Source organism: Curcuma longa, chromosome 11 (genome assembly GCF_044706935.1).
Source record: "Curcuma longa cultivar G26 ecotype Majalengka, Jawa Barat chromosome 11, ITB_CL_G26_1.1, whole genome shotgun sequence".
In the NCBI taxonomy this organism is placed as follows: Eukaryota; Viridiplantae; Streptophyta; class Magnoliopsida; order Zingiberales; family Zingiberaceae; genus Curcuma; species Curcuma longa.
The window spans coordinates 23126004-23139816 of record NC_133871.1 but is presented as its reverse complement, the minus strand read 5'-3'; the positions used below and the strand labels follow the sequence as shown (position 1 = coordinate 23139816).

General features: G+C 40.1%; 3 protein-coding genes across 3 annotated transcripts; 2 read left to right on the top strand and 1 right to left on the bottom strand.

Moving 5' to 3' along the window:
- The first annotated feature begins 7206 nt into the window (after positions 1–7206).
- On the top strand, positions 7207–8442 carry LOC141837368 (zinc finger protein GIS2-like). Its single transcript, XM_074724782.1, has one exon. The coding sequence runs from the start codon at positions 7628–7630 to the stop codon at positions 8414–8416; it is 789 nt and encodes a 262-aa protein (XP_074580883.1). The 5' UTR covers positions 7207–7627; the 3' UTR covers positions 8417–8442.
- Positions 8443–9230: 788 nt separating this feature from the next.
- LOC141840475 (deoxymugineic acid synthase 1-D-like) lies at positions 9231–10496 on the bottom strand. The gene is made up of 4 exons (XM_074728469.1): positions 10180–10496; positions 9795–10047; positions 9539–9718; positions 9231–9455 (listed from the first exon to the last, which is right to left on the bottom strand). The coding sequence occupies exons 1-4, from the start codon at positions 10494–10496 to the stop codon at positions 9231–9233; spliced, it is 975 nt and encodes a 324-aa protein (XP_074584570.1).
- A 2076-nt stretch (positions 10497–12572) lies between these two features.
- On the top strand, positions 12573–13277 carry LOC141837935 (CASP-like protein 4D1). Its single transcript, XM_074725302.1, has 3 exons — positions 12573–12739; positions 12846–12978; positions 13044–13277. The coding sequence occupies exons 1-3, from the start codon at positions 12573–12575 to the stop codon at positions 13275–13277; spliced, it is 534 nt and encodes a 177-aa protein (XP_074581403.1).
- The last annotated feature ends 536 nt before the right edge of the window (positions 13278–13813 follow it).

Here is a 13813-nt window from a genome sequence, read left to right as displayed (position 1 = left end):
GGAGGAGGATGATGGCATACCAACTACTCCACCAAATTTAAAGGCCAGGCAGCCAGCAAGTCTCCCATGGACGAGCAAAATGTCCGAGCTGACCCTTGACTTTGGCAAAAGGAGCTTGGTTTTCAAGGCCTGTCTACCAAACCAGGGCAGGAACTCTGTTCTTTTCTTTTCGATACGTTTGGAGGAACGAGGTGGTTCAGCCTACGAACAACTTTTAACTTCATTGAAGTTTTTTCCTTTTTTTGGCATTATTTTAGTGAAATCTCTGAATCACAATGCGGTTTTCTTGATTTTTAAAATCTGCCTAGTTCTCCTCTCTATCTTGTTCTTTAATCAAAAAAGAAGTGTACTTGCTCACACATTTTATTTCAATAATAATAATAATAAGAAAAGTCAATTCAGTCCCTTCATTTCCACACCCACATCTTTTGATCTCGCCCTTGTTATTCTTTTTAGATGAGTTGAAGTTTTCCTTTCTCATCGCGATCATTCTTTTTTTGCTTCTTCCTCCTTTTTACTTCCCTTGGCAGCCATCGATGTACAAAGGAGTCAGCAAAATCGTTATTAAATCAAAATATTCAACCGAATCAATTTAATTCAGTTCAATTAATTTAAAATTTTAATTTTTAAAATTATATATTTTTTAATTTATTCTATTCGGTTTCGATTTTAAAATGTAAATTCATTAAATTGAATCGGGTTTAACTTAGCGATGGACTAATATATTAGGATTAGTCATTAATCTTTTTTTAAAAAAAAAATTAAAAATTAAACCCATGTAATCATGATTTATTAGGATTAATCCACTGATACATTAGGATAAGAGTGAACTACTAGACTAATAAATTGTATAATAATTTAGTAGTCAAGTGGTACAGACGATTAATTTTTATAAACTAATTAATTTGATTGATTCGATTTTAATTGAATATTCAACCTCACGTGTAACACATTAAGATTCGGTCACGATCTAGCTTAAGATGATGTGTAACACATCAACATCACTAAGGGGCTAAGGCAATGCTTCCGGTGTGGCTATTTGTGAGCCACTAGAACCATCACATGGGCTCGCAGTTATTGCCTGTCGCTACTGCCATCGCCAATGGGTGCGATTCCAGTTCCTCTTCTTCGATCAAATCAATTCGTTCGATAATATATAACTTTCCCAATTAAAAATGTGACAATCGACATATATACAATGGTCGATGAGCCGTAGCATGGCCGCAATCCAAGGGGCTTAATGGCGACCCACCTCCTTCGTGCCCTCGACCGACCGACCTTGAAAAGATTGACAGCTTACCACCATTGGAACCTTCTTTCCACGCTGTGCTCACCAACTTTCACTGTACATTTTACTGCATCGATATGTTCTAAAAGTAACATGTTTATTGCATTGTTTTTTTTGTTTTTGTTTTGTTTTTTTGCTCATTTTCGAGTTTGGATCTCGATGAATGAACGGGCTCGATCGAGGACCTAAGCAAACTTGGTTTTCAGGTGGCGTATCCATTTAGAATTCAACTAAGCCAAATATGACACATCCTTATCGAAGTTTATAAAAGAAATTAGTTGTGGCTCGTGAAACTGATGATGATAATCTTGCACTCAACATCTTTCACGGGCAGATAGATAGATACTCATCAAGAAACTATATATAACAATTTCAGAAATTAATAATAAAAGGGAAAATAAAAAATATATCAACATGGTCTAGAGACTCAGAAGTGTTGTCAAGTTGAAGTCTCTTATCCCAAATGGTAAGCATGGAGATATCTGTTACTTGAAGTTTCGAGTTCGAATCCTCCTAGCCGAATCCTCCTAGCAATATATATTTGTTGACTGAGGTGTTGTGCGATTCAAGTCTTAGCTCGGCTAAGGTGCTGTTTCTGTAGTATGCTCTTATCAACCTAGTGGTACCGTGCTTCCAAAAAATTCCTTAGGGGGTTTTCTGATATGGGGTCGTTTCGACGGTGGGGCCAGTCACTATAAAAAGTTTACCCACTACAATTTTTGTAGTAAAGTCCTCGGGGCAATGGTGCAACGGTAGGACATCCGGGTTATGACCCAGGGACTCGCGGTTCGATCCCCAACTATGGCGTATTTGCAAGAATTTTCTTTCAAATGGAGAACGCAATCAAAGGATACTGGGTATCTGGATTGACCGCCGTATGCGCTTTCCGATTTATCCTGGTAGTCGGTGGAAAATTTCTGTGGGATCGAACCGATCACCCCTAGGGATTGAATCCATGAGACTGACTGGGATTTATCATTTTTTTTAGGAGTGTTGTCAAGTGTAACACGAAACCAAACAAGTAGTTCGCGTACAAGGTTAATTTGTCGAATGCGTGCGGTCAAATCGATGAGTTTTGGCAATCATTCGATTTAATTAGTTTGTGCGATATATGCATGTACATGCAGAAAATGCTTTTGCTGAGGTCAAATTAAGTTGGCTTGGCCTTCGTTGGCAGTACTGGAAATGCCTGGCTCTATAGCATTGTGGGGGAATAGACGAGGAGTCAGATCAGGAATAATCGAGAAAGGATCGATATTTGTCTTTAGGGAGTGTCTATGAATCTCAGTCATCTTTTTTATTTTGACTTCGAATGTAACACACACTCAGCACTGGGATCATCATCATCTTTATTCAACGTCGCGTGTATGACTACTTTTCGATACGCACACACACACACTGTAGAATTGTTATGCCACTTGGCAATTAGTATACGGGGTACCTTCTTCCTTTGTCCCAGAAGCATCTGTACCACTAATTTTGTTTGATCGTTAGTTTAACGTCGCTGTTCCGGCTGGATGTCGTGAATAGTTAAGTCATCAGTTAAGATTATACCACCTCAATCGTCGTATACCCTACTGGTTCAAGGACTTGAGAAAAAAAAGTTGAACGAATGGATTAGCTGGGTGCCAAGAATTCCCGACAGGCTACTCCGACGCTTAAGTCAGCTAATGGATGAAGAAGAGGAATAATAAGTATCTATAGTACTGCGAGAGTTCAGAGAGCTTTTGATACTAGCTTGCTAGGGAGCTTATATACTCACCCAAGAAAATATTCATGCTGACACAGGGGGCAGACTGTTGTTGTATCTAAAGAGACAGATTTTGTATATTGTTGACAAGTGAACAGATAATATAGCATATAGGGAACCAAGTCTGTGAACCTCATAATCGTCCTATGGCTCGGCCGTGCCGATTTTTTTCTTGTTGTTTAGCCCTGGGTATAGGCACAAGAGGATATAGGAGATAAGGCCTGATAACCCAGTAACCGTCCTAATCCTTTGGCAGAACTTGCATGCTTAATTGGTTGTCTTTTAGTGCAGAAGACGACCGAGAGAGGCCGAGCGACCAGGCATGCAAAGACCAAGGAGGTCAGATGGTTAAGAGCGATCGAGATTAGACTGGCCGAGGCCGAGTGAGACCAAGTGACTGAAGAGGTCGGACTAGCCGAGGCTGAGTAAGGCCAAGTGACTGAAGAGATCGGATTGGCCGAGGCCGAGTAAGGCCAAGCCAGTTGGGAGCATGGCCAAATGGTGGCCGAGGGGGGTGGAACCCGAACTAGAGTCGACTAGGGTATTCGGGTTTGCTAAGGCTGAAAGATCAAGACTGAGTGGCCAAGCTGATGATCAAGTGGTCAGGACGGTTGAGGTCGTGCACTCGGTTCAGATAGAATGACAACCTAATCAGATTTACTCGGGCTGCATCAATATTGAACAAAAATTTCACCACCTCCTATATTCCTATGGCAACCACAAGCCCATCTTTAAGCTACAGTGCTCTAAACTTTTTGTCTTAGTTCATGTGCACCAATTAAATCCAAACCATATACATGTTCTTTATGATTGTCACGTTCACAACTTGATTTCAGCTCCACTCATCAATCTAAGCCTTCATTTATCGAGCACATGATCTCTATGATCGTGGTGTGCACAATCAAAGTACCTACAAATTTGACGCATGCATATAACAAACCATAAAACACACCACCTAATTTAAACCATATATATTTTTAATAAATCATATATAGTTGAGCTCGATCATAAGCCAAGCCACTCGAGACTAAGAATTGTAAAGAATATATATATATAAGTTAAGACTAGACAATTGTTAGATTAAAAATTCTACACAGTACTCATAAACTTTTAAATAAGATAAAAAAGAGAAAACAAAGTTAGTGACGGAAATAACAAGTACACATAGGTTATTTTGCGATTTAAATCTATGATTATAAAGTTACATGGCAAGTTGGAACAACTAATTCTATGTCATGATGAGTGTAAGACTAGTAGCAACGTTTAAGATTAAGGATTATTTGCAATTAAAATGGCTTTGGAACAACTAATTCTGCGTCATATATAAGATCTAAAAAAGAGTATATATAGTTCTTGAAACCCTACTCTCTCTCTCTCTCACTCGAACATGAACGTTGATGGCTGAATATAATATGCTGATTCAAATGGCTCAATTCTTAACTGGCCTGTCAATCCACAAGCTAAGGGATTGCTGATCTCACTCATGCATGGGCCGGCCGGCCAGAGAGCTTGATTATATTGATTGGTCCAAGTCAATAGCTAGTGTTGCTCAAGAGTGGATGGTGGTGCTCAGTTGCTCCGGCAGGTAGTCCGTCCACATCGCCAATCATGCTGCACTACTAATGCTCATTTTCACAAGCACGTTATAGCTAGCTAAAACATTTGATAATGAAATTAGAATAAATATTTGGAGATACATGCACGCACGGAAGCCGGAGATCAAGACAGCAGGATGGACTGAGATCATGGGAATATTTGCCATGATGCATGTTGCTCGCTGTGGGATAAGGATGGGCCACGGATGGAAGAAACATGGCCTCCGACCAGCAGCAGACACACGGCTTGTCTTCACATTCCTCAATAATCCCAGCTCCATAATTTAGACGACGACCAGTAAAGAGTAAAACATATTTGACTCGAACGATCGATATCGTATAGGGTTTGTAATTCCTCAAGGCATGCACGAGCGAGTACTAGATCTTTCAACCAAAAGAACAATTTAAAGCCTTTATATATCAAAGATGATGCATGGGAGCTTCTGTTCGTCAGTCCACAAAATTGAGTCCATCGTTCTCAAGGCTCTGACGAGCTCCCACAACAAGGCTCATGGGCACTCATGGCACATGTGAAAATGAAGAGCCACCCCCACAGACAAATGCATGGCCCTTAGCATGCATCTTTTCTCCTACTTTGGCTATTTCCTCATCTATGTAAACTTGTATCCATCCTGCTGGTCCTGGGCCAGCCATGGATCTGGTCCTAACATTATATTAAATCCTTCATCCGACACCTCTGTCACTTTATGCCTCCAGAAGACCACTGGAGTCTTCAGAGAGTAGACCCGGCCGATCGAGAGGCCTCATTGCATGTCTTGAAATTTCTGTAAAAGAATTAATTATATATATAAAGATATTATTGAATCTAGCTAGCTATATAGATGAAGAGAAGAAAAGGATATATATATAAAGTTTGCATAGGGAGACAAAGCAAGCACATGCATGGCTAAGCTTGTCCTCCGAAATAAGAAGGCAATGGTGATCGAAGTGCGTGTCTTATCTGCAAGAGCAGGCTAAGGCTAGCTCTTCATCATGTCAACAAAAGCAACCAAAATTCACTGAGGAGCATGGAGCTGACTGACCAAAGACCACGACAAGCTGCAGGTGCACCAACATGCATGCATGCCCTGGTCCCCAACTCAGTAGTCATCAGTCCTTGCATACGTTTGTAGTATATGCATGCATGATCAGATGGATTTGAGGGGAATTAAGTAAGCTAAGGCTTTTGCATGAACTTGACTGTTGTGGGGGGCCTTCGAGAGACATCGATCGATCTAAATACTTTTTCTTTTAGTGACTGGTCCCTTGAAGAAACTGAATATTGCAGCGAGCTAAGGTTAATTTATGGCTTGTGTCCATTATTTCCACAACCTCAAGGCATGTAGTGGCTGACTCGGAGGAGGATAATTAAAGATATCATGAAAGAGGATAATTGTGAAGTTTGTCTGTGTCAGTCATGGCTCTCAAACTATCTATACTTTCCTCACATGAAAATAAGCAAATGAAAATGAAGAAAGAATATCTTGACGTATTAAAAATGAGACAAAATAAATAAATCATCACAATGGTATATATATGAATATAAAGTATGTTAAGCACTAGATGAGAAGAAGAACTAGACCCACATTATAATTTAAATTCGTAAGATAAATTAGGTGAGAGGTTGTACAGTGTTGCTATAAAAACCCTACGAGAGGCTCAGCTATGTGCAGTTAGATTCCATGGATGTTGACCACTATGACAAACGAACAACACACAAGAGCTGGAAATTTGAACAGTTTGAGGCTGGCTTATATTATTATATTACTTGTGTGGATGTTTTTGGAAGGCTCTTCAGTGTTAAGAGACTATGATTTGAAGGACTAATCAAATTGCACAACCATAAAGGCACCTAATTAAATTCTTCATTACTAGCCAGTCACCTGGTGAAACACTGTATGAGAAGTTATTTTCCAATGTAACTTTGCGATTGATGGAAGAAATGTAGGGTCCTTGAATTGAAGGACAACTGATTGAAAATGACATGGAACTCCTTTTGTTAAGTTGAAACATTAGTCACGATGGATCAAACTGTTGAGCGTTGAAGTCGTATGAAGTGATTGATCAAGTGTTTATGGAGGGCAAAGTATGATGTGACAGAGAGGTGTGGTTGTCCTTGCGGTCTACGAGTAAAAGATCGATGTTAAAAGAGCTAAAAGAAGAATCCCATGCATGAAAATTATCCACAGTAATTGACCAGCTAATAGTACAGAGTAGCGTTTAGGACCACTTTCCGCTCCTTTCTCTTCAAGCACCAGCAATCGAGACGCAAGAAACAAAGAAGCAACAGCTATAAAGAGTTCCCCAGTACCCTAATTGAGTATGACACGCACAGAGGGAGAAAGAGACCCACCATGACTGACTGCAGCTGGTCACGTACCCATCTGCTGCTTCCACATGCATGGAAAGCCAAACGTATGTGGCACCTATATTTCAGCAAAGATAAGAGAAAAAAGAAAAAATAAATAAAAAGACCAGAAGAAACGATGATTTATCTATATGGAGTGGCACTTGGTTGTTAAATTGACAAGCCACAACCCACTCCTTCACTCACCATCAATAAACAGGAACAACTTCTGGTGCATCTGTCAGTCCTGGGGTCTGCTCCAACTGTCCTCAATCCTTCTCGCCATGGCTATACCTGATGATGTTTAGCTGATCATCTCTCCGTGCATCAAACAAGAAGCAAGCTAGGAGGTGATGGCCATTGTTTCCGTACCCTGTCTTAATTCTCGTTTCTGAAGTATTCAGGAAAGGGAGGTGATGGCTGGTGTCCTCTCTTCCCTTCCTCAACGAACTCAGATGAGAGAGAGAGAGAAACCTGGACTAGGGAACAAGAAGACTGAGTGAGGCGAGAAGAGAAGGACAAGAAAGGAACTTGCTTGAGTTCTGAATCTTTCTTATTCCTCCTGATTTCGGCAATTCATTACTGGCTAGCTCCTATAATTCGAATATAATTAGCTAGCTAGCTCTAAGGAATAAAGGTGAGGAAGGATGAGCGAGAAGGAGTCGCGTGGTGTGGACTCCTTTTCGGAACTACCTTTCATCCGGCCGGGGCCCAAGCTCGCCTCCTCCGGCATCCGCCTCTTCGGCATCCAAGTCCCTCGCCAGCCCTCCCCTGAAGAAGGCAGCAAGGATGCAACTGCAGAGGCGGCCACGAGCAAAGGTGGAGGTGGGAGTAGCGGCAGTAGTGGCGGAACAGCCGCCAGGAAGTTCGAGTGCCACTACTGCTGCCGCCAATTCCCGACGTCGCAAGCGCTCGGCGGCCACCAGAATGCCCACAAGCGGGAGCGCCAGCACGCAAAGCGCGTGACTCTCCATTCCGCCGTTCTGGCTGCCGCCTACCAGAACCAGGCCGCAGCTCTCTACGGCGCCGGCCACAGCCAGCATCTCTACGGCGCCTTCTTCAACTCCCCGACCCGCCGCTTCGCCCTAGATTCCTCCGTCGCCGCTCAGCCGCATTACACTCCCTCGTGGCATACGGTCGCCAGTAGCATCTCCAGCCGTCGCAGGGTGTCCGAGTCGGTGGCGCAGCCCAGCGGCGAACAATTGCAGGGCCTATGGAGAGTTCCGGCCGCCGTAGGGGTGATTCATTGCGACTCCAGGGAGATAACTTTACCGACTCTAAGAGGAGATCACCAGCAATTAATCACAGGAGTTGGCGGAGGCAGCGACGACGACAGTGCTTTTCCTAGTGCTAATTCTTCTCCTTCGGCACACCAATTTGTGCAGCAAACGATGCCGAGTGTGAAGGAGAAGGTAAGTCTGGATTTGCACCTCTGATGATCAATTACCATAAATATTGTTGTGGCCTGACGAATGATCATACAATCTTCTTCTCGTCTATGATCTTCATTACGTGTATTTGTTTTCTAAAAATTTATTTTATATTTTAAATTCAAGATCTTGTTATCCTAAACAGCAGTGCTCCCCATTCATCTTTTACGAAAGAGAATAGTTTCTCTATCATTTGGTTGTTGATCGAACTATATCTTTATATCTATGGGTCAATCCAGAGACCAAGGTCTCCTAAATACATTAATCCACTGCAAACAGTAACATTTAACTATAAAATTTTTCATTTTTGTACACACTTGCTGTTAAAGGTCCTGCATTCTTGGTACACTTGTCTCTCTGCATAGGTACTAGTTCATTAATGGATTCATCTTGCATATAGATTCCCCTAACAAAATACTCTCCATGCCAAGAACCAAACGATTTTGATCCTCAGTAACATACTTCTTTAAGCTGAATCAATTCACTTAATTCACAAGTGTACAATGAGGTGCCATGAGCTTTCTCTAGATTCTATTGATCATACTTCCATCCTTCTATAGCTTGCACTATCAAAACAAGAGTTGATCATGCATGATGCATCTGATTGGAAAAGATTTAAGTTTGGGGCTCTTAAATAGCTTTAATGATTTCAAATGAGTCATTATATATTTTGCTCATGTCTGTTGCTACTTTGCTGCCACTGTTAAAGTTGTGATGGTCGCAAACTATTGTAGTTTGCAATAGAAACTGCTTGCGAATGAGATATCGTTGAAAAGCTACACGAGTCATGGAAATGCATGGCAGCATGTTCCTCTAGTCATCAGATCTCTCCATCCCAGAAGTCTTCCAGGGATTTGTAAGGCCCATCGTCTGATATAAGCCTCATGCCTGTAATAATTTTGCGCTGCGGGATCTGGCTAATCTTTTGCTTGTCTTCCTCACTCAACTCCCAGTCGAAAATGTCCAAGTTCTCCAGCATCCTTTTCTCATTGTAGCTCTTCACTACCACACAATCTCCCTGCTCGATCACCCATCTCAGGCAAATCTGTGCACGAGCAACACACCAATAACAGAGAGTAGAGGGAAGAGAAAGCATTGAGAGCCAGCTAGCTACTGTGATGTATGTACCTGAGCAATAGTCTTTCCTCTCTCCACTGCAATCTCCTTCAGGACATGGCTCTCCATTACCCAGTCTTCGCCCCAGAGAGCTCCTTTTCCTCCCAACGGAGAATAAGCGCACACTTGAATCCCCTTGCCCACGCAAAATTCCCTCAATTTCTTCTGCTGCCAAACAGGGTTCACCTCCACCTGAGAAGTGATCGTAAACATAAACATATAAGTAATTAATGATGTCTGGAGTTATGTAATATAATTATATATCCACCTGATTAACAGCAGGAGGAACCTTAGCGATAGACAGTAACGTTTCCAACTTCTTGCAGGAGAAGTTACTAACGCCTATTGACTTTGTTAAGCCCAGTTCATGACACTCCTCCATGGCCATCCACACTGAGCTAATGTCAATAGGGCACAATTCCACTGTTTCTTGGGCCATGTTATCGTTCGTCTCCTGTTTTTTCTTTACACCAATGGGAACGTGTACGAGATAGAGATCGAGGTACTCCAACTGAAGCTTCCTGCAACACAAAGTTTCAATCTAAGTAGACTGTAATAACTGTATAAGTACAATCTAACTTTAAACAAATCAAGCCACCGAATTAAACCGTATATTGAACGATTGTTCTTTCTTATTAAAAAACAAGTCTTACTGTAGACTCTTCTGCAAGGCGGGAAGGACTAAGTCTTTGTGGGCATCAGTGAACCAAAGCTTGGAGGTGATGAAGAGCTCGTCGCGGGACTTGATGAGTCCGCTGTGAAGGGCCTCAGCAATGGCCTGACCTAGTGGCTCCTCAGACTGGTAGAGGGAGGCAGTATCGAAGTGACGATAACCGAGCTCGATAGCTCGTAGGACGGAGGATCTTGTTGCTTCAGGGTGGGAGCCCCATGGGTACGCTGCCGTGCCGATGCCAATCACCGGCATTGGCTTGCTTCCAATGGACTTCAGAGGCACTGTTCTATTAGCCATGTTCAGTGTTTCAATGTGAGAGATAGTTGTGCAGGGAGGAGAAGGAATGATATATATATATATATATATATATATATATATATATTTTTCCTCAACAATTTGTTAAGTAATGACTCCATTAATTTGGCAACTAAAGAAAAAAAAATTACATTTGGCAAGTGTGTTTTGTAACATTTGAAAGCATTAAATGAAAAATAGCAATTATTTGAGTTTGCTATATAACTAAGAAATAAAAAGGGAAAAAATAGTTAAAAATTTTATTTTATTTTATTTATTTAGAAAAGGAGAAAGTTAAAATTAATGATGAAAACTTAAATTCATGCATAAACAAATAAATAAATGTTTTTAATCATTTTTTAAAGGAGCTTGCTTTTTAATGTGTGTACCATTAATTTTGTTAAGTAGTGAATGTATTAATTTGGCAACTTTATAATATAATATTATAATATATATATTTGGCAAGTATATATGTTAATTAATATTTGCAAGGATGAAATTGTAATTAAGGACCTTCCATATTATTCAAGTTTTCTATATATGGATAAAAGATTTAGAATCGAATTGACATTTAGGCTTTTTTTAATTTTTTTGAACTTAAAATGAATTAAATAATGAGAATGAATAAAAAAAGAGAAAAAATGAAATAGATTAAAGATAAGAGTTCAAGATTTTACTCCCTTTGTTCATTTTGGGAAGTAATTAAGTTATTTTAAAGTTTCTTGATGAAAACTTTTTTTTTCAAAGCAATTCAAATGGACATATATATTAGTCTTTAAATACAAAAATATTTTCCTTTTATTTTTGGGAAGATATGAGTAGCAAATATGAGGGGAAAAGTCTTCCATATTATCATATCTTATTTTCATCTTTATGCATATTTTTTAAAAATAATTGAGCGAACTAAATTATAATTTGATTTCATATAATTATTTAGTCTAATAATAAATGAATTAGACTAGAAAGAATTAATTTTATCCTTAATTTCATCACTAATAGTCTCTTAGCAGGCTAGCACAACATTTAATTTTAGTTAATAATTAAAAACTATTATTGATTCATTTATGGAGTAAATTTAGAGTTTTAGATAGGCTTAGTCAATCTAAGTAATTAACTTTTCTAAATTACTCAAAATTGAGATAATAAGTGTCTCTTCAAGTACCTTAAAAGCAATGCCGCCCCTCCGGCACCGCGTAACACAAGGCATTTAATGGATTCACAAAGTATCATGGTTCGAAAATCAACCAGAGCAAGGATAGGCTATCCGATGGACGAAAAGGAGAAGGCCACTCACTTTTAAGCCTACAAATGAATCGAATATTTGTGAATAAGTTTGGTGTTCAGTTTGATAAAAGATTATTTATGTTCGTTCAATACACACAAGATCAATTTAATCAATAAATTTGAATACTTTGTCAAACTAAACAAACAAACTTGAACATATATGTATTCAGCTCGTTAATGTTCGCAAACAATATTCGTAAATAATATTTATGAATTATGTTTATTAATAAAACTCTTATCAACATGCTTAATAAAAGAAAGAAAGTTTCAAAATGCACAAATAAATTTGTATTATTAAACTCAATAATCAATTAAATAAGTTTAAAATATAAAATTAAGTTTCAAATAATTAAATAAATTTGAATTATAAACTTAATAACATCGAATTAAGCTCAAATCACAGTTGAACCAAACACAAACTCAAATCAAAGTTGAACCAAACACAAGCTCATCAAAAATAAATCAAATTAAATTTAAAAACATTTTTAAAAATTAATTTATTTTAAATTTGACTCTATTTTTGGAATCAGTATACTGGATACCTCGATACCTGACTTAACCCCCAAAAAAACAAAGTAAAAACCATAGCAAATGCCAAACCTGCAGGCTCTCGATCAAGCTGCCTTAAATCCAAAGCAAACACTAGCAGCCAACATCAACACCAATGCAGTGCCATAGACACCACCACATTGTGATCATTCCGAGGCATGCACTGCAGTATAAAAAGCTTAATTTACAACGGCCACGAGACAGACATAATCCAACCAGAATTGAAGAACAAAAACAGAAAGAAAAATGGCCTCGAGCAAGCCTTTGCGCATCTCTGCCCTGGGTTTGAGGGTCTTCGTTTTCCTCTTCTGCTTGGCTTCCCTCAGCATCATCGCCACAGACACCGTCGAGTTTCCTGATCCACAGACTGGCGAATTAACAAAAGCAACCTTCAAGGACGTGATCTCCTACAGGTGGTTAATTCGCTGATAATGTCAGCTTCATCTACCATGCATCGATCGACTTCTCCAGGATCATTGACTCTTAATCGACTAATTAATATAATTATCCTCGTTGCAGATACCTCTTCTCTGTGGCTATGCTTGGAATCGCGTACTCGCTCATGCAGATTCCTCTCGCAGCTCTGAGCATCATCAAAGGGAACAGTCTGGTCACGAAGACGATTCTGCCTTGGTACATCTTCACCGACGTGGTATGTTTCATTGTTTCTCGATCGCTCCATTTTCTAGCGTGACGTACAGAGCGGGCGACTTGTAGGTGGCGGGCCTGCTGGTCGCCACGGCCGTCGGCGCAGGATTCGGGCTGACGGTGGATCTCAAGAGGCGCGCGGACAAAGAGTTTCGAGCGGCAGGCGTGCAGGACCTGGAATTCGCGAAGAACATCGACAAGGCCTTGAACTTGGCGCATCTTTCCACGGGCTTCCTGCTCGTGGCCACCGTCTGCATGGCCGTCATAGTTCTCCTCTCAGCTCTCGTCTTGGCCAGGAAGTAAAAACTTAACGTGACTTTAAATTTTACAGTGGAATATTCAAATAAAAAAGACGCAGATATGCATCAATTAATTAATTATTCATTTCATGTATCATGTATGTTTGTCGATCGACACAATTAATATACAATAATTTCCAGTTAATTAGTCCTCCATGTCATCAAATACAAGCAAATCACTAAGCAAGCAATAGCAGTTGTTGGTCCCGAAAGTAGCATCAAGACTATCGTCGTCGCCATCACCGATAACCCAACAAATGGACGTTCACGTTCAGGTTTTCCCCTTGGTCTGATAGTTGGCTCTCTAAGAAAGTTCAAGTTCAGATTTGATCTTCTCTCTAGCAGTTGGCTGTCTTTTCGTTCCTGTTAAATCGATCAATTGTGACATTAATTAAAACTATATATGCCAACAGTGAGATCGAACTATATATGAATGGAAGGACTATACCTCGTTGTTGTTCAGGAGGGGCTCATGAGGAGGAAGGGGACGTTCGATGCGCCATTCGTCTTTTACTCACGAAAGGGCGCAATATGATGGGC

Excerpts from the sequence above, each read along its gene's own strand:
- LOC141837368 (XM_074724782.1), top strand. The coding sequence starts at position 7,628 with ATGAGCGAGAAGGAGTCGCGTGGTGTGGACTCCTTTTCGGAACTACCT.
- LOC141840475 (XM_074728469.1), bottom strand. The coding sequence starts at position 10,496 with ATGGCTAATAGAACAGTGCCTCTGAAGTCCATTGGAAGCAAGCCAATG. Across the intron at positions 10,048-10,179 it reads GCCTTGCAGAAGAGTCTACA|GAAGCTTCAGTTGGAGTACC; the intron begins GTAAGACTTGTT and ends TTTGTGTTGCAG. Across the intron at positions 9,456-9,538 it reads GAGGAAAGACTATTGCTCAG|ATTTGCCTGAGATGGGTGAT; the intron begins GTACATACATCA and ends GCTCGTGCACAG.
- LOC141837935 (XM_074725302.1), top strand. The coding sequence starts at position 12,573 with ATGGCCTCGAGCAAGCCTTTGCGCATCTCTGCCCTGGGTTTGAGGGTC. Across the intron at positions 12,740-12,845 it reads AAGGACGTGATCTCCTACAG|ATACCTCTTCTCTGTGGCTA; the intron begins GTGGTTAATTCG and ends TCCTCGTTGCAG. Across the intron at positions 12,979-13,043 it reads GGTACATCTTCACCGACGTG|GTGGCGGGCCTGCTGGTCGC; the intron begins GTATGTTTCATT and ends GGCGACTTGTAG.